The sequence below is a fragment of the Anthonomus grandis genome, chromosome 9 (assembly GCF_022605725.1).
Source record: "Anthonomus grandis grandis chromosome 9, icAntGran1.3, whole genome shotgun sequence".
In the NCBI taxonomy this organism is placed as follows: Eukaryota; Metazoa; Arthropoda; class Insecta; order Coleoptera; family Curculionidae; genus Anthonomus; species Anthonomus grandis.
In genome coordinates, this window is record NC_065554.1 from 7,653,330 (window position 1) to 7,681,324 (window position 27,995).

The window sequence follows — 27,995 nt, forward strand, 5'->3', positions numbered from 1 at the left end:
TTTTGTGCCTGTTAAAATAAGTAACTAACTTTCATTTTATAAAGTGTTTTTTTGCAATTTCTACGTAAGCGTTTGGCATCATTGCAGCAGGGATGTTGCAAGCAAGCAAACTGCCCATAGTTCCACGGCAATGCTGATTCTAGCCTTTCAATGATCTAAAGCTTGTTAGCTTCTTACGATCTGAAGTTCTTTCTGTCATATTTTCATGATATTGGCAAGATATAATAGAGATAACAAACTTTTCTTAACTGGCGCATACCTCTGATCATAATAACCTTATTCAAAGAAAATAAATCTTTATTTATACCATTTTACAAAATTTAGATAGTTTTTATTATTACAGTACATAGAAATTACATGGTATTTAAAATTTTATTGTATAAAAAAAACAATAAAACGTAAAATGATAATACCCAGCTTATTAAAGAACTTTTATAACAATAAAGATAAAAACGTAATGCGTAATACAATGTTAGTAATCGTTATAATAGTTTGTTTTAACGTTTGCCTTTCTTGTTGCTACTACCGCCTGCAGTAGTTTTTCTTTTAGTTCCCTGTGGTTCGGAAGCAACGCGAAATACTGTTTTCACAAGATCTACCTCATCGGTTATTTGTTCATTAATGCCTAAAATAATACAACAACATTTAAATATTACTAATAAATAAGAATAAGCTAATGAGATTATTGCAAATAAAGTATGGTTTTTAAGGGTTACATAAAAACTTAGGTGGAATGCATGTTTAATTTTTATGAAACAATTTAAATATTTAAAACTGAGAATGAATAAGTTGCCTAATTAAATGCATTATAGGATGTGGTTCTCACTTGTCTTTATACACAGGGTGGTGACACATCAAAAACATTTTTTTTTTAAATTAAAAAAAATACATTAATTTTTAAAAATCCTCGGTCCCATATAATCTTGAGTTCAAGGGGCCATAAATGGAGTTTAACTTCAATCCCTTACATTTTGCTAGTCTAGCTTGAGTAAGGTGTGTTCCATAGTGTATATACACAAATTTGTTTATTAGCGAGGAATTTAATGGTGAAATTACAATTTTTTGATGTGTTAACGTATATGTGATTAGTGATGTAAAAATCGCCTATGTAATTTGGCAATAATTTGGGAAATTTTTTGATCGGTCCATTGTCTTCAACGATATTCCAAATACATCAACAGTGAAGAAGGTAAGGAAATGTGTATAAACCCTATCAGCGGAGTAAATAACGGGTTAAAATGTTTCAATTTTTTTTTCCGGCTTAGAACCAGATGAAACCTTTACCAAATCATTAGTTTGGTTATTACACATACGAAATGGGTAATTACGACTTTTTTTAATGGTACCGAGTTTTTTAAAATCAGAATTAAAAAAAAAATGGTTTAATTCAAAAATGTTACCATTATACATTAAACTGCCAATATCTCCGAAACTAATTCATATAGCTAAATTTTCTTTTTTTTTTGCTTAAAGGGCATATATAAGCGCTAACAACTGCAGTAAAATAATTGCAGAAAACTTATATTCTTGTTAATAAAAAACATGAAAATTATAAAATTTATATTGTTGGTATTGAATTTTTCAGCAAGCGATAAACTTTTTTATTATGATGAATTTTGCCATACATGCTACGAATGAAATGTAGAAAAAACCATAAAAAAGTTTTTAGAAAAAGCCACAGGTTTCTATCCGAAATAGTTTTTGAAATATGAATTTTTAAAGTAACGCGTAGGTGGAAATTGCCGCGCTCTATACCGTTGCCGACCGAACGTACTTCCAACTGCCGCCATTTATTAACCATCTACGAATAATTTATAAATGAAGTTGGTGAATAATAATAACTTAAGATACAGTTACATTCGTTATAACACTTCAAGCCCTGGGATACACATATACACTTTCTAGTGTTGCAGTTTCCATCGAAACATCGAAGAACTAAAATTTTCCGTAGTTCCTTTGGGACGGGATCCTGTGTCGCAAATATTGGAGTCCATATATTAGACTCTCTCTCATTTGTCCAACCATATTTTCTTGGGTCTTCAAAATTCATATATGGTATGTGACTGTTTTACCAAATTTTTAGTTGATATATGCACATAAAATAAGAAATAAATTGTAATGTGTCCATATACTCATTTATGTCCTCAGGAATGGGAAATTCTTTCCTCTTGGATTGAAATTCGCGCATTTGATTCTTTAATATTCTAGCCGCTCTGTGTAAGATATGAACTTCAGATTCACTCGTTGAATCTGACGTCTCCGCGGAATTATCTTGTTTCGTTGGGGATTATTTTTTTGGTGATAACAGAGTTTTATTTCCTAATTTTAATTGTTTGTTTCTAAATGCCTGAATATTCTTTTTTGATATATAGTGACCATAGCATCGTTTATGATATTTGGCATCATAAGCAAACAAATCCTCGTATCCACATAGCTTTGAAATCATAGAAATATCTTCCCGTTTTTGTGCTGCATTAATATTTTTTTCGTGCGTACCTTTTCCTGTTCCTAGAATAAAAAGTTACACGTGTAATTTACTAAAACTCATCTAAAAGGAGGATCTTAATAAATGTATGAAGTATTTTAAAAACTGCACTAGCTAACTCTAAATGGTCAAACTTGTCACATCCCATGTGATAATTAATTGATATACCACAGAGTTACAGAAAACCTTAGTGGTCGTATTACATCGCCCACCACTTTCAGTTAAAAGTTAATTTAAATTAATTTAATCAATGTAATAAAAACCAAACTTGTCACTGCTATTAGTTAAAAGCTGTTGCATACGGCGGAAAATATTTATAAATTTATCCAATTTTAACCTTTTGCACCCACTAAGAGTTAATTTAAAAAATTACTTTTATGTATATTTTTCTCAACTTTTTAATATAAAAAACTTTTCGTAGGTATAATTAAAATTTTATACTAACCTGTTTGTACGGATGTTAATTTTTCTTTATTTTTAGTGCCTGATTTGCCACATTTTAAACACATTCTTCGTATATCAAACGTACTACCCCTGCGAGTGGCCGTGCTTGTACTTGGCTGTGTGTCGTCGGTTTGGTCAAATTGTTTACATAATTGTTTACTTGTAAATTATTTTCTGCAAGATACATGGTACACAACTGCCAAAGTGCCGTTTAACATTTGCTCCTTTTTCTCCAAAATATTACGGCTAATAGGGTCATTTCTTTTCTGAGCAAAGTTTATTATCATACGTAGACCTTTTTGTGTTGGTTTTTTTACAATACAATCATCATTGTTCAATAATTGTTCACATAAGAGGCACTTCATTGTTGCTATTGTTCATATGAAACCAGAAACAAACAGATCAACAAAACTCTCATAAAACATAAACACACACCAACGCAATAAAAACGTGTTTTAACGCACAAAAATCAAGAGCGTTACGACACAGCTTTTTAGTGGTTATAATATGATCAGAGACAACCAAATTTAAAGATTTGAGACAAAAAAGAAATAAAGAAGTTTTAAAAGAAAAGAAGTTTTAAAGAGAAAAAAGTTTTAAAGAGACAACCAGAGAAAAACAAATTTGATTGTCTCTGATATGATTAGTCACGCGTCTCCCGCGAACGTCGGCGACTGTTGTTTGACTCGCTAATCTGGCACAACTTTGCAGGTGGATTTCTCGCAATCTAGCTAATATATCCGATTGCAGTTACTTTTAAAAACTTCGTAAAAGTTTTGTCTACCTTTTATTCGCAGATTGTATGGAAAAATGTTTTCAAATAAAAAAGTTTCTCGCTTGCTCAAAAATTCATTGCAGAAAATATAATTTTAATGATTTTTAAATGTTATATTAATAAAAAGAAACGTTTTTTGGATTTATTTTATCGCAGTTTTCAGCGCTTATGTATTCTCATTAAAACAAAAAAAAAAGATCTTTTGAATATGTTAAAAAGTTCCGGAGATATTAAAAGGTTAAGGTTAAAAAGCACTTTTTTTTAATTCCTGCCTTTTTGCAATATTCTCCATTTTATAAAACTCGGTACCACTAAAAAAAGTCGTAAATGCCCATTTCGTATGTACAATAACCTAATTAATGATTTGGTAAAGGTTTTATCTGGTTCTAAGCCGATTTTATTTTTTTTAAGAAGGGAGCTACTTTTATTGTCTTTTTTACTCCGCTATATGTGATTTTCGGTCTCTTGCGGGAATTTGTTTAATATACAAATATGGTAGGCAATGATTCTGAAATATGCAACAACTAGGATAAACTAGTGGACAATAAAAAAGTTTATACTTGCGATCTGTTTGCGTCGAAAATTCACAATAAAACTACCAACTCAACATCATCGGAAATAAAATGCATGCCACTGCAGAAAAGAGTTTTAGTACTGCTTTGCTTACAATGCGAGGAAGTCTTAGGAAAAAACCTAAATTGTTTAATTTATTGAATGAAATGAAAAACGACCTATCAAAATTAAGAGATGAAGTAACTCAACTTAGAAAAGAAGTCAACATTAACAAAATTGCCACTTATTCTGATGTTGCAAAAAAGAGCCAAACAATCATGGGAGATAAACCATCTCAACCACCTAAACTAATTATAAAATCCAAAACTGCTTGAACTCGACGATAGAATTAATTCAAGATAAAATAAACCCCAACGACTTGAAAATAGGTGTGAAAAATATAACAGCACAAAAAATGGAAATGTTAAGTGCACCACAAAAGAGGAAATAAACTCACTTAAAAAAGGAATTGATACAAAACTAGGACACACAATCGACGCTAACATACGGAAGAAAAAACCTAGTTAAGGTTAAAAGTTAAGGCTATGGGATATACAGGAGACAGAATAACTGAAATCATTGAAGACAAATTAAGACAACAAAACCTTAGAACATTGAAAGGCTAGAAGTAGTAAACAACAACTTTATTTTAGTTCAACATCTGCACAGGGGCAAAGGGGGTTTTGTTTACAAACATGTTCATCGATTCTCTGTTGTCAAGTTTCTTATAATTTTTTTTCAATAAATAGTGGTTATCTAAACAATTTGGAACGAAAAATGATTATAAAATGTAAAATTTAAGAAATACCTATCTAAATTAAATGTTCGAATTGAGCACCATTAACAACCTGACAATAACCAAGGCGATTTAAAAGTTCTTTTTGAACGTTGTCAATGACATCTGGAGTAATATTTCTAATAATATTTCTAATTTCGTGGCATATTTGTTCTTTTAAATCTTCTAAACTCGCTGGTTTAGTGACATAGGGTCAAGTGGGGTAATTGTAAAAAGGGGTAAATGTAAAAGGCGTGTTTGTCAAATAGCCGCGGGCTTTAAAATGTAGATGGTGCTTCTGCAGCAATGTTTTAACCTTGGGCTATAATGTACATGATCAGCTTGCATTTGTATTTCGTGGGATGAGGTTTTAAAGCACGTGTTTTTGAAAAGTGTCGAAAAAACTAAAAATCGTTTTATAAACGTTGAATGTTTTTGTAAAAATTTTGAGTGTGTATTGATTAATACTTATTCTAAATATTTTCAAAAGGTAAGTTAGCCATCTTAGTATCTGACCAGCAAGAATTGTGTCTTTTTGATAAAAGGGTTTTTGTATATTTTTGATAATTTACAATTACCCCAAAAAATTTTTGTTATGGGGAAATTGTAAAAATAGATTCAGGGTAATTGTAAATAACTGTTTTTTTCTCAGAAATGCCTCGCAAATATACGAAGAAGCGTCAGGGACCTCAATATAGCAGAGAAGATCTAAGAAGAGCTGTGGAGGATGTTCTCAATAAAAAACAAGACATATCAACAAGCTGAAAACTTTTACGGTGTTCCCAAATCCAGTATTTTTCATCGAATTAAAGGACGCAAGATCTCCGTAGATAAAATAGGTGCTGGGCGTCCATCAGTGTTGTCAAAAGAAGAAGACGAAAAGTTGGTACAGTGTATTAAAGCTCGTGCTAGGATGGGTTATCCCTGTGACAAAGAAGAAATTAAGAATATTGTGGCTCAATATGTCGAGATTTCTCAAATTAAAAATCCCTTTAAAGATGGTATACCCGGAGACGATTGGTACTACGGGTTTTTAAAACGAAATCCCCCAATTTCATTTAAAAAACCCGAACTACTAGAAAAATCAAGAAAAGACGCCAGAGACCCTGAAGTTGTTTACGATTTTTATAATGAACTTTCTCTGCTTGTTAAGGATTATAATTTGGAAGAAAAACCATCATTGATTTTTAACACAAATGAAAGTGGATTTGGTACTGATCCACATAAACTAAAGGCATTAGGAGAAAAAGGAAAATGTAAGTTTCCTTAATTTTTAACTAACATTGTATTACCTTTCTTTTTGGTTTTAGCTTTAGTACGTGTCACAGGAGTATCAGGCAGAGAATCCAGAGGCAGCAGTGTTGGCAACAATTTGTGCAGATGGTTCATATTTGCCCCCCTATATACTATTTAAAGGAGCAGCAGTTCAACCAAGATGGATTTCAGAAAAAGCTTACCCAGGGACCCTACACTACTTCATCCAATGGTTGGATGGAGGAACCCCAGTTTTTTGAATGGTTTTCTACAGCTTTTGTTGCAAAAGGTTTACAATAAAAGAAGGACATGGGGAACACCAAATCAAACAGCTCTTTTAATGTATGATGGGCATAGTTCTCACATAAGCTGTCGTATTGTAAATGCGACACTTAATAACAACACTCAAGTTTACAAATTTCCGAGTCATTTGACTGATAAGATACAACCATTGGATAAATGTGTCTTATGTGTCTTCGGTTCAGTGAAAACGGCTTGGACAAAAAAATTAATAACCTTCACGAAAAAACAAATTGGTAAAGGTAACATAAGGTTATCAAAATTCCAATTTGTTGAGTTATTAGGAGAGGTTGGGAGAGCTTCTATGAAACATGATAACATCGTTAAAGGTTTTATTTCTACTGGCACATTTCCAGTTGATTCAACAAAATTTCCTGAGGCAGATTTTAATCCTGTTTTGTTAAGAAGCTATAAAGAAAATCAGCTAAAATCTAAAAACTCATCCACACCATGCACTAGCCCTACACAATTTACAGAAAATATTGAAGAGCAATCTCCGAGGCAATCTCCTATTGAAAATCTTAAAATATTAAGTGTAAATAATCAAGCCAATACTACCTTAGAAAACAGCACAGTTGATATAAATTTGGAAAAAAAACGTTTCTAAAATCTCTGGTCCTGAACTTGCTATTCCTTCGATCTCTACCCATAAAACTCCAATTAAAACCCCAAGTAAAATAATAGATATTTTCTGTCAAGCAATGAATACCAGCTACGAAAAATTTGAGGTTGTTAAAAGAAGAATTAATCTAGTACCAAGATTAAAATCTGTAAAATACGGTGAAATACTTACTAATGAAAAAGTCATGGAAAAAATGAAAATTATTAAAGCTCAAAGGAGGGAAAAAGAAGTCAAGAAAAATAAGAATAAAGAAAATAAAGATTTAAAAAGGAAACAGAAGAAACAAAAAAAGACAGGGAAAAAGAAAAATCTAATTGAAACTGATTCAGACAATGAAGACCTCGATGAAACAATACAAATTATAGCTCTGATAATGAATCAGATGATTCTGATTTTCTGGAATCTTGCATAAAAGAACATTTGAAAGAAGTAGATTATGAACAGCCAGAATGGAACAAACTTAAACCCGGCATGTTTTTAGTGGTAGACTTTTTGGGGGGCCCAAGGAAAGCAAACCATCATCAATATCTAGTATGCATTGAACAAGTATCTATAGATGAGGGGGAAATCTATGTCAATTGTTTTGGAAGAGAAGATAAATATTCTACTGTTTTTGCTGCTCGAGAAGAACCAACTACAGAGATTGAGTTCAGCTCAATAGTAGCAATTTTACCAGACCCCAAAATTAAGTTGGAAAAATTAGTTAAGTTAGTGTATTTAAAAAATAGACCATAATTGGGCAAAAACTGAGTTAACTAGAGTTAAGTTTTTTATTTTTTTTTTAATGTTTTTTTTTAAGAAGTGGCTTTGTAGGCATCTTTTCTTTAATAAAAACTACTTTCAAATGCTTAGTATTATTTAATGGTATATTTGTAAACGTTGCACATGGGGTAATTGTAAATGACAGATCTTGATATAAAACTACCATAATGTTAGTGGAGGAAAATTATTATCGGCCCATTTGTTTCCCATTACCCTTTGTTTTAAAACATTATCACCCATATTTAGACTAAAATTAATTTACATATACCCCAAATATCAGGGGAAATTGTAAATAGCACCGGGTAATTGTAAATGAACCATAATTCCATAAAACTGCAAAAAACTTGATGGAAACCATCTTAGATCAAAAGTAAAGACTCTAAGGAAGGCTATAATATATCCTATGATTTTCAAATTATTTACAAATATATTTAAAAATATTGACATTTATAAAAATTGCATATTTCATTTACAAATACCCCACTTGACCCTACACTTTACTTTTTAAGTGTCCCCATAAAATAGCAATCGAGGTGAGTTAAATCTGGCGATCTGGGTGGCCATTCAATGAACCCACGGCTACCTATCCAAGGATTTGGAAAAACTTGTATAAATACCCTGTATATTTAATTTCCACGTAGAAAAACCCTAAACCAAATATTAAAATCGACGGGTTCGGCCATTTTTTTTGTATATAGTTAAATATACATTATTTAAATAGAAATTTAGGACAAAATTACTATTTTCTAAGTTTTTTATTATTGAACTAATTATTTATTTTTGCTGTTTTTGGTACACAAACAGAACATGTCCCAGACTATTATTGTTATATTTGTATTGTATTATAAATTAACAATGTTAATTATGTATTGTATTAGAATACTTAAAATTCTGTATTTTTATTTTCCAGATGATAAAATAATATATCTGTTGTACATAAAATTATTTAGTTGTGTTTTATACTTGGAATTTCAATAGACATTATTACTGAATACATATTATTTTTTGTATATGACATTTATGTATCATTATTACCCGAGGACATTTTTTGAAGTAGAAAAAGTTGTTTAATGATACGAAGGTTTTTTAATTCTTTTGATTTCAAAAGTTAAATTTGCAAGTTATCTTCTATACATATTAGCTCAATTTAGGAAACTACATTAAATTGCACAGTCAGCTGGTGTGCTCTTGGTTAAAATAGATTTGTATATGGGAAATTTGTTTACTTTTGTGCAAATTCTTTTTATATTTTTTGTAGTAGTATTGATAACAATCTGTTTTAATCAAGTAGAGTACCCGCAGGTAGTAGAAACATTTAGTAGAAAACATTTAGTAGTTTTTTGAAGTCTTAAAATTCGAATTTCCCGCGTTTTATTGAATTTAAATTTGTTACCGTATTTGACCGCGTCTTCCTTCAAATCTGATTGGTTCGACGGGTTGCCAATAGTTATGGCTTACAAATGTCAAAATTTCTTCGCGTTAACAAGGCAACCCGCACTTATCTATATTTGTGTTCTGTGCGGTATCCTACTATCGGCAGGCCATCAGGAGTAGCAGACGTTATTGTAAGGATAACTACCCTAAAGTGAAATTGGGCTGGCCCTGTAGCAAGAACAAACGGTGACTAATGGTCAAATAAAATTTTGTGAGTAGAGACCCAGAATACAAGCACACAGAAACAAGGGACGGCGTCCAAAATGATGGACCGATGACAGAAAAAGAAGAGTAACTAGCTGGCTATAGGTAGCGCGAAGCAGGATCGTTTGAATAGACATGCGAGAGGCCTACGTTCAGCACTGGACAGCAGGGGCTGTATGATGATGATGATTATTGATAAAAATACCATTTTCAAATCTTAGACTCTGATATGAAGCCCAAAAAATAAGTATTTCTTTACATAAAACATTATAAAATATGTCTATACCACACCGTACGTACAAACATATTTTATTAAATTTACTTAAAACCCTTTTTTTTATTAACAAAGCTTACCTTCTTTATCATCGGTGGGATCATCCACATGATCAGACTCTGGATAGTCAAGCAATTTTGCTTTTATATACGCTTTCTGATTGCCATAACTAGCATTAATTAGCATTCTTGGATCATAATCACAGGTCAACTTCTCAATTAATTTCCTCACGGCTTCCCTCTGCTTGCTACTAGGTTTTACTTCAAACTGTTCTTCTTGTTTAACTAATAGTTCTTTTGGAAAACGTTCCTCATCAATGACCGGTATGTCTTTGATCATAAAACATTTCTGGTTCATTGCAAACTTTGGGATGAGTTCAACATAGCGTTTATCGCTCGGATTTCGTAATTTTTTTAGGCAAACCAATACCTTTAATTAGACCATATTTGACAAGTACTTAAACCGAAAATGTAACAGAAAAAAATAAATACTTACCTTATTTTTATCAGCACAATACTGCCAAATCTCTTCAAAATAGTGTTTTAGTTCCTCCTTAGGATCAACTATTAGAATGCTGGGTTCACTTATTACTATCCCAATATCCGTCTGCCTATTAGACACATACTGCAAATGAAAACCAAGCTCCAAGTCATCCTGTAGGATTTCACATTTATCACTTAAGTCAAACTTTATATTTTCACCACAATCGCCGCCATCAAGGATAAAAGTTTCTGGCTCAGGGACTTCTGACGGTTCCTTGTACTGTACCAGCATTCTGCCATCATGGGAAGCTTTTGCTGTATTTAAAAATTGTGCTTTACGAATATAGTTGACCTTCATTACTTTTAAGTTTCGACTGGAATCTCCTTGAAATGGAAAGAAATTGTATCTGAAGAAGATAACAGCTGTCAGTAATAGTTGGTTAACTATAAGTAATACAATAATTAGCATTAAATCGTCCAACTTCGACAGTTGTATATCGATGGCATAGGCGCAATACCTTAACAATTTTGGCGAAATCGAGTTATCTTGTTGTTCTTGTTTTGTTCAATTGATGACTCTGCTACGAGGCAATTTGCCAGCACGATTTGAGATTCGGGCAAACCGTCGGGTATGTTCCCTATTAAATTATCAATCACAATCGAAACTTTTCAATGCACGATGTCGCCTTCCCCACGATGCATCCGGCATCATCCGGCCTGGTTACCGGGGTGAATTGGATCAGCTACCACCAGCAGGGGGTAGGGAAGGGTCTGGGCAAGGGATTTAAAGGATAGGAAGGACGAAACACCACGTGTTGATAAGATGAAGGATAACGCGGAAGTGGGATAGAAACTTTCACAAAGTTTAATTCTGAAATGCACGTTGTATTAACGGCAAGGGGTAGGAAGGGGTCAAGGAAAGGAATCCGTAGGATAGGAATGGACGAGAACAACCACGTGTTGACTGGGTGAAGGATGACGCGGAAGTGAAATCGAGTTATTACTCTAAACTAAAAGTAAAGCAGTTATATGTGAATTGTTTATTAATAATCATACAAAAAAAGATAGATACAGTAAGTAGTGAGTTAGTAAGCAAATGATAACACTAAGTTCATTTAAAGCAAGGCATGTAATTGTTTTTTATTCCTCATCAACTGGGTAATGTCAGCCTTGATAGAAGAAAGTTCAATTCTCATGTCTGGTTCGGCATCCAGTCTATTGCGGTATTTTGTTTTTGTAGCTGTATATGCTGAAAATCCCGTTTCACACAAATACGTTGTTGGGAACGGCAGAAGAACATTCAAAGCTTCTGTGGCAAGTTGTGGATATTCATCACGAACCCTGCACCAAAAATCATTTAGTGAAATTATTTTAAACAATGATTCCATGCTTGTATCCGATGTCATTTTTAGAAATGATTCATAGATCTGATTTGACATATTTTTAGGCTTCTACAATTTAGATGAAAAGGGGTTTTGAATCCATGAGTTTATTTTCAGTTTTGTATTCTGTTCTTCAGGAAAGTAAGATTCAAAAGTCCCTTGCAGATCATTGAGATATTGCACCAATTCAACAAATATTTCATTTTGAAATATTTCTGTATGACTAAGACTATGGTGACTAAGGAGCTCACTTAGCAATGAAAAGCTTTCGATTTCTCTCTTACCAAAACAAGAAAAGCTTCTAATTCTATTCTTAGTTCAAAAAGCCTAGTCAAAGTTTTACCCCGAGACAACCATCTAACTTCAGTATGGAGCAATAGTGTTTTATGATCGCTACCATAATCTTCACATAATATTGAGAACAATCGGGATTGTAGTGGACGTGACTTGACAAAATTAATTATTTTTACTGACTCATCAAGAACCAATTTTAGACTTGGTGGCATTTTCTTAACCGCGAGTGATTGTCTATGCAGGATGCAGTGGCTGGAATTACAGTTTGGCGCTTTTATTTTTATTCTTGATATTATTCTCTTGCTGTTCTACCTGTCATTGCCTTGGCTCCATCGGTACAAATATCAATGCAATCAGTCCAATCGAGTTGGTTTTCTTCATAAAATATGTTAATCGTGTTAAAAATTTCTTCTCCGGTTGTGTTAGTGGGCAGCGATGAGCACATAAGCAAGTCTTCTTCGAGTGAATGTTTATATGGATATCGCACAATTACTAGCAAGATGGCCAGTCCAGCAACATTAGTCGACTCATCCATTTGAATTTTGAATCCGTGAAACCAGTTCTTGTTTTATGTTTGCTGCGATATCCCCAATTCGGCACGTAACTATAACGTTCGAAAGTGGCACTGTAGAAAGATGCTTTACAGATTTCTCGTCAAGCATACATTTTGTTATGTCTACCACACATAGTTTTATTAGCTTTTCAGCGATAGTGTGCGCTTCTCCTGCTTGGGCAATGCGGTAACTAACCAAATACGATGCCTCCGTGGCCTTTTCATTCACAGTCTGAGTCGCATACGTCATAGTTTTTGTTTTTGAAGTCGGGATGTACAGTTTCTAAATGTCGGCGCATCTTAGCAGGTACCATCGAACTATTAGGAAGAAGTTTGCTGCACAACATACAAAGAGGTGAGCCGTTGGAATCAACCAATCCGAGATTAATGTATGATTCGTCATACTTTCGTTTTTTAACCTTCAGTGTGTCATTAGATGTTTTACTACTTGAACTTAAAATCATAAAACTAGAACTTGACGCCGTCATATCACCTTGATTTGAATTTGACGCATCATCCAAGCGAACCACATTTTTTGCCACACCTTTAAGCCAGCGCTCCATTCTTCTTTAACACTAATTTGATTTGGTCAATTTTATGACAAATAGTATCTCTTGACGCACGAAATACAAGATTTTACAACCACTACAAACAACAAGACAAGCGAACATAAAATACTGAGCGCGGTGTGAGTAAATTTTGCGGTACGTTGCTTGATTAATAAATCCTCCGCGCCAAACAATCCTCTTTTATATTATACCAGCAACCATCGAATCATCTCGAATTCCTCAGAAACTTCGGAGAGCCAGACGATTTTCGTATATGTACCAGTAATACCTATAAGTAGGCGTTTCGTTTTGGTTGTTTATTTTTATCTTAGATAACTTTATTCTTATAGGGTCCACTTTAATACATGCATTCATTTATTATGACTGCTGGCGGAACCCTACCGGAGGTTTCGCGGAGCACCGCGGGGCTCCGCGGAGCACACTTTGAGTAACGCTGCATGTATCGATCTGGTTTATTTGTAAAACACATCATTTTGTTTTTTGTCCAATATCAAAATTAGAGCGCGTTAAAATTACGTTTAAAGTTGTTTTTATAGATACGGAATATTAAAAATTTATATAAATTTATGTTACGTGGTATTTGAAATTGCAATATTAAAGCTTTTGAAGCGCATATTTAATGTAATTTTGAATTATTAATGCCAGACTACATCTGATCTGACGTGGCTCTGCCGTGCCAATGTCAAGGATTCGTAGGATAAAAAAACCTTCGGGTAATAAGGAAAAAACAGGTTTTTAACTGTAAACCGAAGGTTGAAAAACTCTAGGTAGTAGGTGTACAAGTCTTAAGGCATTACTTAGGCCAGGACCGCCGAGAGAAAAACCGGGCCCAGGTCTAAAAATTTACGGGCCCCTATATAAACATCCATAATTTCTTCAAGTGAATAAAACTATGATCATGAAATATATGTGTTGATTATCTATACAGGGTATACCATAACTTAGTCGACACAGAGCAACGGCATATTCTTCGCTCAAAAATATTACGATTTGATCAAATTCTTCTAGTCCTAAAAACGATAATAACCAAGATACAAAGTGTTGAAGTTTGAATTTTATTATACAGTCAGTACGCGCAAGTTGGAACAAATTCATTTAAAATTCAGGGGTGTTATTTTATCTTTGTTTAAACGCGTCGATATTTATTTTGAGTCGCGATTATTTTGATGATGAATTTATGTATACAGGGTGAACCAAAAATAAGCAACGACCATCAACTTCAATTTTTTAAATGGAAACACCATTTTTTATTCCATTTTTGAATTCTGCATAGAATTTTAAGTATATTTTGTATACCAGGTCTATACCTGTTTGGGTCATTTGAGCATATTCAAACATGTTTTTTCATAGTTTTTTAACAGGTATATTTGATTGCTGATAACTTCTCACCATTTATTCGCGTGGAAACAGTATGTATTAATTTTCGTAAATGTCAGTAAGTGTCAAGTGCAGATGCAAAGTTTAAAAGTATGGCGCGTTTAACTGAAAAACAAGGAATTGAAATTTTGATGATGGTAGGATATGGCGACAAGACTCGAACGCAGGCGGAAGTTTGCGATCTGTTTAACAATAAGTACCCGGAGAGGCCTATTACACGTTCGGTTGTAAGCAAAATTGAAAAAAAGTTTAGATTTTGGTCATGTTAGAGACAAATATGGACCGTCCCACGCTTCCAGAAAACAAACAATTAGATGTTTTGCTCGATTTACAAGAAAATCCACATAAATCAACTCGACAAGTTGCTGCAGGTTAGTCGGTTAGTAAATCATGTGTTCTAAAATATTTGCATAGGAATAAATGGCATCCATATAAAATTCATTTAATACAGGAGCTTAATGAAAATGATCACATCCGCAGAATAGTTTTGCGAAATAATGATGAATAACTGTAATGCAAACCCACCATTTTTAAGAAAAATTGTTTTTCCCGACCAGGCAAGTTTTTTATTAAATGGTTTTGTAAATAGGATAAATTTTCGTTATTGGGCACCAGAAAATCAACACTGGAGTATGGAAAGTCACACGCAATTTCCCAAGAAGTTAAACGTATGGGTAGGAATTGTGGGCACGTCAATTGTGGGTCCCTATTTTATTGAGGGCGCACTTACCTCTGAAAAATATTTAGAGTTACTTCAAAATTAGAGAGTACCTAGTTTAATTACACTTTATCCAAATGGTAAAAACCCTTTATACCGGCAGATTCGATATGGTTCCAACAGGACAACCACGCTATTCGCGAACAGTACGAGATTACTTTACCAACATTTTCCCAAATAGATAGATTGGAAGGGGGGGTTTTATTGAATGGCCAGCAAAGTCGCCAGATTTAACCCCATCGGATTTTTATCTATGGGGTTATCTAAAATCTAAAGTTTATTTTGATAAAGCTGAAAGTTTAAAAGAATTAAAAAAGAGAATTATAGCCGAAATACAACAAATCCAGCTTCAAACAATAAGTAAAGTATTACAAGAATTTGAATATCGACTTGGTTACTGTCAGGAAGTTAATGGTTTGGAAATTGGAAACAATTTGAACATTTATTTTAATTTTTTTGTTTTGTTTTTTTTTATAAACTGTTCCAAAAATTCATGGTTAATTATAAAAAAATATTCGCACATTTCTTTTGAATATTTTTATGGAAGGCTTTGATAGAAATAAATTAATGTAGGTGTACCGCCTTATGGTGATATCAAATATTATTTCTATCAAAAGTTTCTTGTACTTGTAAACGTACGTGATATGCGTATATGCCCAAGAAAAATTTAACGCTTCCCTTGCAATTACGTAGACGCATAATTTTTATGCAGGATAGTGCTTCTGCTCACTTTTCCAGACCTGTCAGGAAATATCACGACCATGTTTATCCTAACCCCTGGATTGGTAATGAGAGCCAAATGTTTTAGCCGCCTCAAAGCCCTGATTTTAACCCCCTCGATTTTTTCATATACATAATCATACATGAAATCAGTTATTTATCACAATCAATAGTCGGCCCAGTTTTGCTTTCTCCGTTTACATTATTCTGGTTCTCTGTTCAAAGTGCTTAGTGATCGATACACCGGTGTCGGGTACACGTTGCATAGCTGCGATTGCCATCAATCAAAATGGAGGATATTTTATTTGTGTTTCATATATGTAAGTCCATTATTTAATAGCAAGTGTGTAGGTACTATTTTTTTGATAAAATCAGTTTGTTGGAAAAATACCGGGTGTTCTGGAATTTTAAATATTTTTTGTTTTGGAATTTAAATTCTTTCTTAATTAGAAACTTGTTAATTGGGAAAAATTATTTGTTTCATTTTTAAATTTTCTTTGCTGCATGTAAATGCCTCATAAGGGGTGTCACTTTAAAATGTTTTAATGCAAATTCATTCTCAAAACCCTAGAATAGAATAACATTTTTTTAAATGAATTATTCAGTCCATATATGAGCCGTTCAGCGGAAAAGTGGTCTAACTCCCTTAAAGTAGAAATTTAGAAAATTGATATTTTACATCTGGATGAATTAAAAAATCACAGTAACATATTCTTTACTTTTTTGTACATATTTATAATAACCCTGTACTAAAATTTCATATGGTAAACATTTTTACTCATTGCGCCCATTAATTACATTTTTGCCGCCCAATGTCATTCTTCCAGTAAGTTTTTTTCAAAAACATAGCGGAAAAGTGGTATAACTTGGAGAGTTATATCACTTTTCCTCGTAAAAGTTAACCAAATTTCACAAAACTGATGAACCAAAGAAAAATAATAGCTGTAGTATGTTTACTATGATATCTATTACTGATAAAAGTGTTCAAAAAACTTAGAGCTTGAAGAGCAAAACATTACTACTACTTATCTTACATACTAAACTTACAGTAAAGAGAGTAAGAACAAGTTATTAAACAAATTAATCTTTATCAGAATCGGATAATGGACCACTGTCAACAGCATCTTCTTTTGTCAGTAAGTCCAGGAAGAACTGATGCTGAATCGGGGTAATCCACTGAAGAAGTTCTATCATATCTTTTTTCTTAGCTACAGTAACTGATCTACACACTACGTACCATAACACTAAAAAAACCTGACTAAACAAGAAAAAGCGAGTTTAATAGGACCTGGCGCGACATCGGAACAGCGTGGTGCCTTGACTTATACCACTATTCCAGCGAACGAATCCATTATGTTGAGAGGAATAACGTTAGGAAGCTTTTATCTTAGCTAAGTTAAAATTTTGACTTATAGCAGTTTTTGACTGAATATATTAGACCAGTAGAAACATAATTAATGGTATAACTCAAAAATTAAAAAATACTGACATATACCACTTTTTCTCTGAGCGGCTTATATATTATATGGTATACCTACTGTATAAAAAAGAATAAATATTTTTTTAATGTTAATATGAGTTTTTCTTACCTAGACTTACGTCGTTATATGCTTTTATTCCATAATGAAATAAGAAGCTTGACCTACATGTTATTATATTAATGTTCGGATGGAGACCAAATTATAGGGTAAAATTAAATTATAATTAACCAAATTACCTAAATTATAAATTACGGCTAACGTTATCATTTGTATTAATGACTTGTTAATAAAAAAACTTGCCATAAGATTTGAGGTTGTTTTTACCTAACCTAAATTAGCTAGTAGGCGAAAGTCCTTTTCTTTTTTAAATTGTATCGCATTTTTCAACTTTGATGATACAGAAAATTTTATATTCTTATTAAAATATACAAGCGTAACTATTCCTTTTAACAAAAACCTTAGCGTTTTGTTTGAGGATGCGTATTTCAAATTCAAAACTATAGTTCCATTCTACTTATTACATTTACAAGAATAGCACATTATTAATAAAATATAAGCTATACTTATTTCAAGTTTAGTTACTTCTAACTAACAATACAATTGAAAACTTGTATTAAAAGATTACTATTCTTAAACAAAGCTTTTATCCTATTGTAATAATATTTGCAAACGTGTTCTGCCGAGTATTTCTATACTAAGACAAAGATTATAAATATTTAAATAAAATGTAATTTTTGCATTGCATTAACATCAATACGTTTTCTGGAATAAAATTAGTTGTCATTGCGGATATATGAATCTAAACTTATCTTCAGTCAAGAGGAGTCTAGTGGAGTTTTTTTCCGTGCACTACTGCAATATTCTGTTTAAAACCAAAAACCGGTGGCACAAAATATCCTAAACCACACTCAAATGGAGTGCAGTGCTATACATAGCCTGATAGAGAGAAAACTAAAAATCTAGAAATTCCATTACTATACATGGTGTTTCAGAACTATGGGATCAAACTTCTGGGAGTTGTTCAGTGCAACAGAAAAATCCATTTGAGTATAGGAACACATGTCCGGAAATGTGTCACTACGCCACTACGGCCCTAAGACGCGTTAAAATTTAAAAAAAACATTAATTACCTAAATAGGATCTGCTGCATTTATTTTTACCTTTTGTACATGATACCATAACAACATTTATTGCTAATGGAAAACTTTACCAATCAAGAATTGGCGGATATGCATTTGGCATACGGAGCAACAAACTGCAATGCACGAGCAGCATCACGGTTGTATCATGAACGTTATCCCGAACGACAGCATCCTGGATACAAAAAGTTTATTGCGGTTCATCGGCGGCTCGCAGAGACAGGCATGTTTAAGACCAAGATGCCTGATACTGGTGTTGCTCGAACCGTAAGAACGGTCGAATTTGAAGAAGAGGTGCTTCAGCGAGTTGCCGATCAACCATCAAATAGCACACGTGACGTCGCTAAGAATATGAATACGAGTAACGCTTCTGTCTGGCGGATACTACACGAGCAACAACTCCATCCTAACCACTTCCAGAAAGTTCAAGGTATGACTGCAGCCGATTATTATCCTAGAGTTCAATTTTGTCGAAGGCTTCTGGATCACATCATTGCACAACCAAATTTTTTGCGATATGTTTTGTGGACCGATGAAGCCTCTTTCACAATAGGTATTTTTAATAGTAGGAATAGCCATGTTTGGGACGAAGAAAATCCTTATGCAATTTTTCCAAGAAAACATCAGAATTGTTGGTCTGTCAACGTATGGGCAGGCATTGTTGATAATTATTTAATTGGGCCATACCTACTCCTTGAAAATGTTCCACTAAACGTTAGGTAGCAAATGTGGTTTCAGCATGATGGAGCGCCGGCTCACTTTGCTGTACAAGTACGCGAGTATTTGGCTCAGCGGTTTGGGCACCGTTGGATTGCCAGAGGTGGAGCAGTTTCTTGGCCTCCTAGGTCACCCGATTTAACGTCGCTCGATTTTTTCTTGTGGGGACATGTAAAGTCTTTAGTCTACGAAACTCCAGTAGAATCAGAGCTAGACTTAATTGGACGAATAACAGCAGCATTTGAAATCATTCAAAACGAGGATCAAATTTTTAGTGAAGTCCGCCGAAATCATGTGCGGCGTTTAAATCGGTGTATTGAGGTTGGAGGAAGACATTTTGAACAATTGTTGTGATGGTATCATGTAGAAAAGGTAAAAATAAATGCATCAGATCCTATTTAGGTAATTAATATTTTTTCTAAATTTAAACGCGTCTTAGGGCCGTAGTTGCGTAGTGACACATTTCCGGACATGGGTTCCTATACTCAAATGGATTCTACTGTTGCACTGAACAACCCCTACAAGTTTGATCCCATAGTTCTGAAACACCCTGTATGATGACCACATTACCAAAACCAGCTAGGCAAAAAAAAGCCAACCCGATTAATGGCAGAAATGTTGACAAAATATTTAAAAACTACGATAATAAAAAGATCTGGGAGGTGTACCGATGATTACACTGTCATTAACGTAAGAGAACTACATTGTTGTCCTGAAAGCACCATAGGGTAAGAAATTGACTTTTCCGATTAAATTCGAGATTTAACACAAAGGTCCAAAGAAATTAATGATTCTGACTACATAATTGAAACCTTGTTCCATGAACAACTTAAAATATATGATCAAAAATCCACACACCTTCAGGAGCTGCGCCAGAATTTCATGGTTTTTACGCTGTTTTTTGAATTTAAACAAGACTCATTAAAAGACACGACTTACAGTTTCTTGTTACAGCTTACAGGACTAAGCCTCTGCAGGTTCCTGTAAACTAACATTTTTTTTTTTAATTTTATACAATTACATGTGGTTCAAGTAATAAATTGCATACATAATTGAAAAAATTGTTTCTTCTGAAAAGTTGACAAAATGTTGATACGAGGTATTATTGCGCCTAAGCCATCGATATAGGGGACACTAAAACTGTATAATATTGGTTAGACATTATTTTCTGAAAATCGAGATAATTTTGACGTCGGCTATATGCTTTGACGGTTCAATTCTGGTTTAGCCTAAACATAATAACAATATAAAAAATCAGTCAGTAGTCACTTGTGTCTTAAACCTGGGAAACGGATTTGGGAACCGGTTGAATAACAAGAAGTGTAAAAACATTTTTTAATAAGAAGAAAATAATAAATAATAGAAAGAAACTTCATTCATTCATTCCGTTTCATGCTTCACAACAAAATGATTTAATTTATTTCTATCTCCCTTGTATAAAACCATAAAATATCAACAAAAAAGTGTTGATATAAAAAATTGCACCGAGTAGACTCACCTAATTTTATTGTGCCTGCAAGCAATTGCTGAATTCAACTTCTCCACTAAACTGTCCTTATCAGGATAGATATCCTCTCTGTTAGGCGTATTTGCGTAAATTAAGTGAAACATCTCATTATAAAATAACGTAAAATCAAAATTTGGATTCATGGGAACCAATTCTAAAGTAACATCGCAAGGTTCCAATGTTTCTGCTTCCTTCAAAGCTGTAAACTTTCTTTGTGTATCATTTTTAACCGGATTATCATCTGTGGTAATAAAAATGAGGGTTCTTTTATAGTAGCTGGTATCTACATTTTTAAATTTTCTCTTGCAAAGTAATAGGAATGCAGCTAAATCTAGATCAGATGTTCTTTCATATTCTCTTTGCAGCTCCTCATTTGACATTTCCTGTTTTTCTTTTAGGAGTTTAAGTGACTCTAAAAAGTCAGTTTGGATGTCAGTTAAAGTAACCTTAGGTTCCTCAGCAGCTAAAAAACAAATATGAGGTACTTTATTCACAAAGTAATTTATCAGTTGGAAAGTTTATGATACAAATCCTACCAGAATGATGATTGTTTTACAATACTCCTGTATATTTTTAAAAAAATGAGTCTTAAATTATTTTTTGAGGACAAACACCACAGAGCATTGAAATAAGAAAATATTTAATTTTTATATTTGTCACTATTAACTTTCATTTAAGTGTACTTACTTATTAACTCAAACTCAAAAAATGCTTTATTGTCAACATAAACATACAGGTTGTAGACGAAGCCAATAGACTGTACATTAAAGGAATAAAAACGCGAAACTAATTTAAAATAAAATAAAATTATATAAAACTTTGAAAAATGCTTAAATGCTAATGATTAAAAATTCACTATAGTACATTTTACTAGCAAGATACTACTATAGAGATTCTACTATAGTACACTTTACTAGCAAGAAATATTTTCGTCCTTATACGTAGGCTTTTTTTAGTCTTAAGTTGTCTTATTTCTAGTGGAAGTTTATTAAACAGCTTTTTACCTTCATATATGATAGAGCTACGGACAAGTTCAAAATGAGGAATGGGCAGCCTCAACAAATAATTTTGTCGTGTATTATAGTGGCTTCCTAAGTGGATTTCCTGTTTATATTTTCTAAAAACTAAGCAAACTGTTTCCAAAATAAAAATACAATACAGGGTTAAAATATTATGACTTTTTTTTTTTTTTTTTTTTTTTTTTTTTTTTTTTTTGGGTCGGTGGAGAAATTCTTTATGAACACTGGTTACGCGGCGCCGCCCCCAGTAGTGTGGGACTCAGTGTCGAGTCTGTCTCGCCCTATACCCACTAAAACTCCACCGCTGGGTGGTGCCTTGTGGCTCCCTACACTGCGGTCTGCTAAGAAGCAGTCCTATTGTGTCCCATATGTTTAGTCCCACAGGTTCAATTCTGTAGCTTCAAGGAAGTCCAGAATTGTGCCCAGTGGTAGATTTCTTATACCCTCTGGTGCGGGTTTCTCTTCCCCCAGAAATGTTGCCCTGGTTTGATTAAATGCTTCACAGAAGCACAGTATGTGAAGAGTTGTTTCGTCCTCCTCATTGCATCCCCTACATAGCGAGGTAACTGATTTCCCTAGCGTATGCAGGTGTTTCCTGCTGGGTGCATGGCCTGTAAGTAGCCCTGCGACCTTTCGCAGTTGTTGTCTGGAGAAGCCCAGTATGTTCTCACCCTTCTTGAAGGGTGGGCTGCCTATAGGTTGTTTGGATTGTTCCATCTTTGGCAGCTGCTCCCAGTAGAATTTGTTCTGGTTTGTTAGCCAGTTGCCGATTTCCCTCTTCCAGGTCTTATCGCTGACATAACATGTTGGTTCAGGGCCTACCAGGCTGTTGCTGGCTCCCTGGGTTGCAAGTTGGTTAGCCCTTCTTGCAGCCTTATTGTTGCCCATATTCTCTGCTAGGATTATCTCTGGCCTATTTTGCGCTTCGGCGAGGTTCCTGAGATCCTCCCAGCAGTTTTGCACAGTCCTTGACTTAGTCTCGAACTGTTGTAGTACAATATTATGACTTACAAAACGCGGGCGACATGAGTCACGAGGCTTGGCCCCACATAGATATCTAATGGCCCTTTTCTGGAGTACAGACACTGAATTAAAAAGTGAATTTGAACATGAACCCCAAAAGCAAATTCCATATCAAAGGTGCGACTCGATAATCGCGAAGTATGCAGATCTGGCGATGGAGAAATTAAGATTGGTGGCAATAACCCTTAGGGCGTAGCAGCCTGATAAGACTTTTCTACATACATTCACAATATGGTCTTCAAATTTAAGAAACTTGTCTATGGAAAGACCCAAAAACTTACTGAAAGGTGGCATGGTGATGGCCTCATTATTCAAACATATATTATTTGTATTACATTTAAAATTAAGGATATTTGCTTTAGAAACATTAAATGTCAAAAAATTTGCATCACACCAGTCTTTAATTTTTAACAAATCCGCACGTATATTGGCCTCCATTTGGAAAACCTCAGAGTCGTGCCAGAGGATGGTGGTATCATCGGCAAACAATGTAAATTTGCCAGTTACCTGCAGTTGTGGCAGATGATTCACATAAATGAGAAAAAGTAGAGGACCAAGTACTGATCCTTGCGGAACACCCACATTTATATTAAGTTCCTTAGAGATATCACCATTAAGTTTGACAGCCTGGACACGATTTGATAAGTAGGAACGAAACCACTCAAGGGCAGTTCCTCTGAAACCATAGAGCTCCAGTTTCATCAGCAGCGCTCTGTGACTCACGCAGTCAAATGCCTTGGACAAGTCGCAGAATACCGCTGCTGCAACTTCACCAACATTCAGTCGGTTGAACAGGTGCTCTAGAAAGCTAAAGATAGCATCATTTGTGCTCACAGACTCACGAAAGCCAAACTGCTGAAGACTCAATAGGCCAAACCTATTTAAAAATGAAACCATCCTCACCTTAACGAGCCGTTCCACTATCTTGGCTAAAGTAGGCAATAACCCTATAGGTCTAAAGTTAGAAGGACAGTCGCGATCGCCACCCTTGTAAAGAGGAATAATCATTGCTCTTTTTAAGCACTCTGGGAAAACTCCAGTCATAAATGAAAAGTCAATTGACTCGGCCAAGACTTGCAAAGCAACAAGAGGTGAAGCAGAAAATATTCTAAGAGAAAGCCCATCCCAACCTGATGAACTCTTATTCTTAACATTAACCATTAACTGTATAAGCTCTTCCAAACTTGTGGGGGCAAAAAAGAAAGATTCAGCTACTACCACATTGCTGAGATAGCTCCTGGGATCTATTTTTTGTGAGATATTGGCTGCAAGGTTACTAGCAATATTACAGTAGAAGGAATTGAGGACATTGGAATCTAAGGTACTTGGAATAACCAAGACATTATTTTTGCCCCTTAGCTCATTTAAAATCTTCCAAGACTCTTTTGCTCTATTGGAGGAACTATTTATCCTCCTTTGAAAGTAGGTCCACTTAGCCATTTTGATTGAGTTTCTGTAAATCTTGCGGTATCTATTATAGTAAGCTAAAAATGTTGCATTGTTCATAGCGTATTTCCTAATGTAAAAAAAGGAGCGCATATTTTTCCCAGATACTCGTAAACCCTTAGTATACCAAGGTTTTCTATTTCGTTTCTTAATATTGACAACAGGAAAAGCAGTGTTAAAATTGTTTAATACTATTTGATGAAAGCTATGCAGTGGGTTAAGAGTAGTCAATACATTTTTCAGAAATCACTGCAGTTGTCTTACATTTTTGGTTTTGAACTTAGGGAGTAAATTATTCTTGAACAATAGCAAATTACTCTTTTAATTAATTGAATTTATTTATGTCAGGTAAATTAGTTTTGTTATATTTTTAAAATTTTCATATAACAACCACAAAACGAATTTACCGAGAAGAAATACAAAACGCCAAAAAAATTTGATTTTGTAAGGCTTTTATTTTACTTTCAGTAGAGTTTTTTACAGGAAATTGGAAGCATTAAATTAAATCATAGGAATCATTACATTTTAGTGCAATTGCCTGGAACAATATTCTTATTTATTCCATGTAGTTCAGACCATTTCATGAGATCATTAAGAGGCCCATGATTTAATTCTGATTCTAAGGAAACTAGAAATATTCTTCCAGGCAATTGAAAACAATGAACCAAATCATAGAAAGTATTAGGCTTTAGTTAAACTGCCTGCGGGAAAAAAATATTTCTATTTTTACAAGGCAGTTAAAAATGTTCAACTATCCCACCAGAGCCCCTAATCCAAATGCCTGGAAGAATATTCTTATTAATTTCAGATAGTTAGGACTATTCAATGAGCTCATAGAGAAGGCCAGCATTGTATTTTTACAAGCTAACACTATAAGCAAATTATTAACCAAAATTGAAAGCCTTTAAATAAAAATATAATACTTTCTGATATACTTCTATAGATGATTTAATATTTATTTTACAAGCATTGCGCAAAACATAATAAACGATTGAAAATCCAACAAATGCCTTCTTGACTGTCTCCATGCTGTTCCAGTTCATGATTTCATTACAAGCTTTTGATTTTACTAAACCAAGTGAGATTATTACCCTAGTTAAAAACTAATCATCTAGAGATATGTTTGGTGCTAGTAACTCCTTTCTAAAATATATTTTGGAACTAATCCTGCAGACCTTGGTTTATCTAGTAAATTCACAAGAATTACAAGAAGGATCCTGTGAATGATTGATGGAACTACTGCCTCCTTTTTTCATAATGCCAGTAATTTCTAAGATAATTGAATCCACAATTAAATGCAGACTATTACCATACTTTGAAAACAACAACTTATTTAACAGGGAACAATTTGGTTTTTTACCTAAATCTTCTACAACTATGGCCAATGTGGATGTTACTGACACACTAACTTCTGTAACTAAAGCAAAGCTTTTGATTGTGTGGGAAGCTAACACATAGCTGGGGTTTTTCAATGATAAAAATATATCCTTCTAATCGGACATAGTTGATTGACTTAAAACATTAAAATCAGGCACTTAATAGGTGCAATATGGTATCCCTCTGGGATGCATACTTAGGCCAATACCCTATTATTTTTGCAACTACCTACCATTCAATCTACCCAGCTGTAAAACTTGTATGTTTGTGGATAAAATGGATTAAACATTGAAAATCAATGGTTAACATCAAATAAGTTAAAACTTCATGAAAATAACATTCCAAACTTAGTTGTTTCATTAAGAAGGGAAACTGTGCCTACTGATCCAGTTAAACTATTGGGCTTTCACATGAATTACAAACTAACTTAATAATCCAACTCTGACAAAATCTTTATCTACTTCAACAAAATGTGTCCCAGGAAATAAAGTAAATCTACCTATGGCTTATTTTGCCTTTTTTCATAGTGACCTCTACAATATGGTGTTCTGACATAAAGACATTGTTGTAATCAGCTGCGTATTCAAAAAGCAGCTGTCCAAGTGATATCTGGTATTAGCAGAGCTTATTGTAAACCTTTATTTATTTAAAACAAATGGGACCTTACACTGAGCTCTCTTTTTACATTTCAATTTCTGATGTATGTTAAAAAAATATTTTTAATTATAGCCTTCACATAGACACATACCAATATGACATTGGAATATCAAATAATATTGACCCAAGTTATCTTAGATTCAATAAATCAGCAAATGGATGGAACCATGGACGGACCTCAATTTTACACTAAATTACTTGATAACATAAAAAGCCTGAATATAAATAAATTGAAGCACAAAATAAAAAACTTTTTAATCAACAAGGCATATGACTATGAGATATCAGACTACATGAGCAACCAACTCATTTTCAAAAAATAATTATGTATGTGTATTACACTTATTGTTCTGTTTTTATCATTTTCTAATTACCTCAAACTTTGTGAATGTTAAATTGTTTTCTTAGTGTTTTAATGTGACTTGTATATTAATTACCTTTTATTATTTTTTTAATTACATTGTTGCCACATGATCGCTTTATTGTGATTAATGTAAGCAATTTGTATATTGTCCCCAAAATGAAATAAATTTGAATTGAATAACATTATGTACTTCTGCTATTGACCAATATACAATACATTATTCAAACTAGTTGAATTTTCCAAGTTAATATATGATATGAGAACATTTTGACAGTAATAAAAATTCTCGAAAATTAATTTTCCAATCCTTTATAGTTGGGTTGAGTTAGATTGCGATGGGTTAAGTTGAAATTACACACATTTTAAGCCTTTTCCCATAATTTAAGATGTGATTGTCAAAATATAGTTTTATTTTCTTTTTGAAAAACATATGTCCACATGAAACTTTGTTCCACCATGGAAATATTATTTCTGGTAAAATTACACAAATTTCAGGACCACAATTTTAGGTGTGATTTTTCAGGAAAGTTGCTAACCTAGAGTTTTAGAGCTACATTAATATCATCTGAAATACTTAAAGCCTTACCTAAAACAACCCCAAAATGATTAAAACTTTTCGATTTTGCAACAATAAGAGAATCAGCCACCTCATAACAAGCTGTAAGGGCATCTTTAAATGGGTGTGTCTCATTTCCTTCATCATCAGTACGAGTTATAAACATTGATGGATTGCAGTCGATTGCAACCAATACCATTGATGGTTTCCAGTTAATTGTTGTTGGATTTTCTTCTTCATAATCTTCAGCTTCATTCTCTTGATAATCCATGATTTTTATGAATACTGCCTTAAAGTATACTTAGAATCCCCTTCAATGTGAAACGTTATCTAAAATAGGCGATAAATGACAAACACTTGATTTTTAGATAAAAAATTTGTTTTTAAGTATGACCGCTATTCAATTTGTAAGTGAATTGCAAATATCAAAAAAAAACTGCAAACTATTTGTAAATAATGAAAATTAAGTTTGTAAATAAACTCCTAAAATGCCGGGAATGTCATGAGCTTTTGAGGTTATGGTTTCTTAGTAAGTTTGAATTTTCTAGGTCAGTCTCGTTTTCCATTTGAACATCACGAGCACTTGGAAAAAGTTAATTTGCAGTTACATCCTTGCAGGTCAGTTGCATCATGCGTAAACAGCAAAGCATGTCTAGAGAAACGGTTAATTAAAACGAAAGCTGAAAATCAAACTTGCTAAAGGTCTAAACGCATCATCAAGAAACTTTCGTTC

At 33.5% G+C, this 27,995-nt stretch overlaps 1 protein-coding gene across 1 annotated transcript; it reads right to left on the reverse strand.

The window, feature by feature from the left end:
- Positions 1-276: 276 nt before the first annotated feature.
- LOC126740253 (ATP-dependent DNA helicase 2 subunit 1) lies at positions 277-27,772 on the reverse strand. Its single transcript, XM_050446193.1, has 5 exons — positions 27,293-27,772; positions 20,812-21,283; positions 10,377-10,770; positions 9,962-10,310; positions 277-625 (listed from the first exon to the last, which is right to left on the reverse strand). The coding sequence occupies exons 1-5, from the start codon at positions 27,531-27,533 to the stop codon at positions 498-500; spliced, it is 1,584 nt and encodes a 527-aa protein (XP_050302150.1). The 5' UTR covers positions 27,534-27,772; the 3' UTR covers positions 277-497.
- Positions 27,773-27,995: the final 223 nt, after the last annotated feature.

Excerpts from the sequence above, each read along its gene's own strand:
- LOC126740253 (XM_050446193.1), bottom strand. The coding sequence starts at position 27,533 with ATGGATTATCAAGAGAATGAAGCTGAAGATTATGAAGAAGAAAATCCA. Across the intron at positions 10,771-20,811 it reads TGCAGGCACAATAAAATTAG|ATACAATTTCTTTCCATTTC; the intron begins GTGAGTCTACTC and ends TATCTTCTTCAG. Across the intron at positions 626-9,961 it reads TCCCACCGATGATAAAGAAG|GCATTAATGAACAAATAACC; the intron begins GTAAGCTTTGTT and ends GTATTATTTTAG.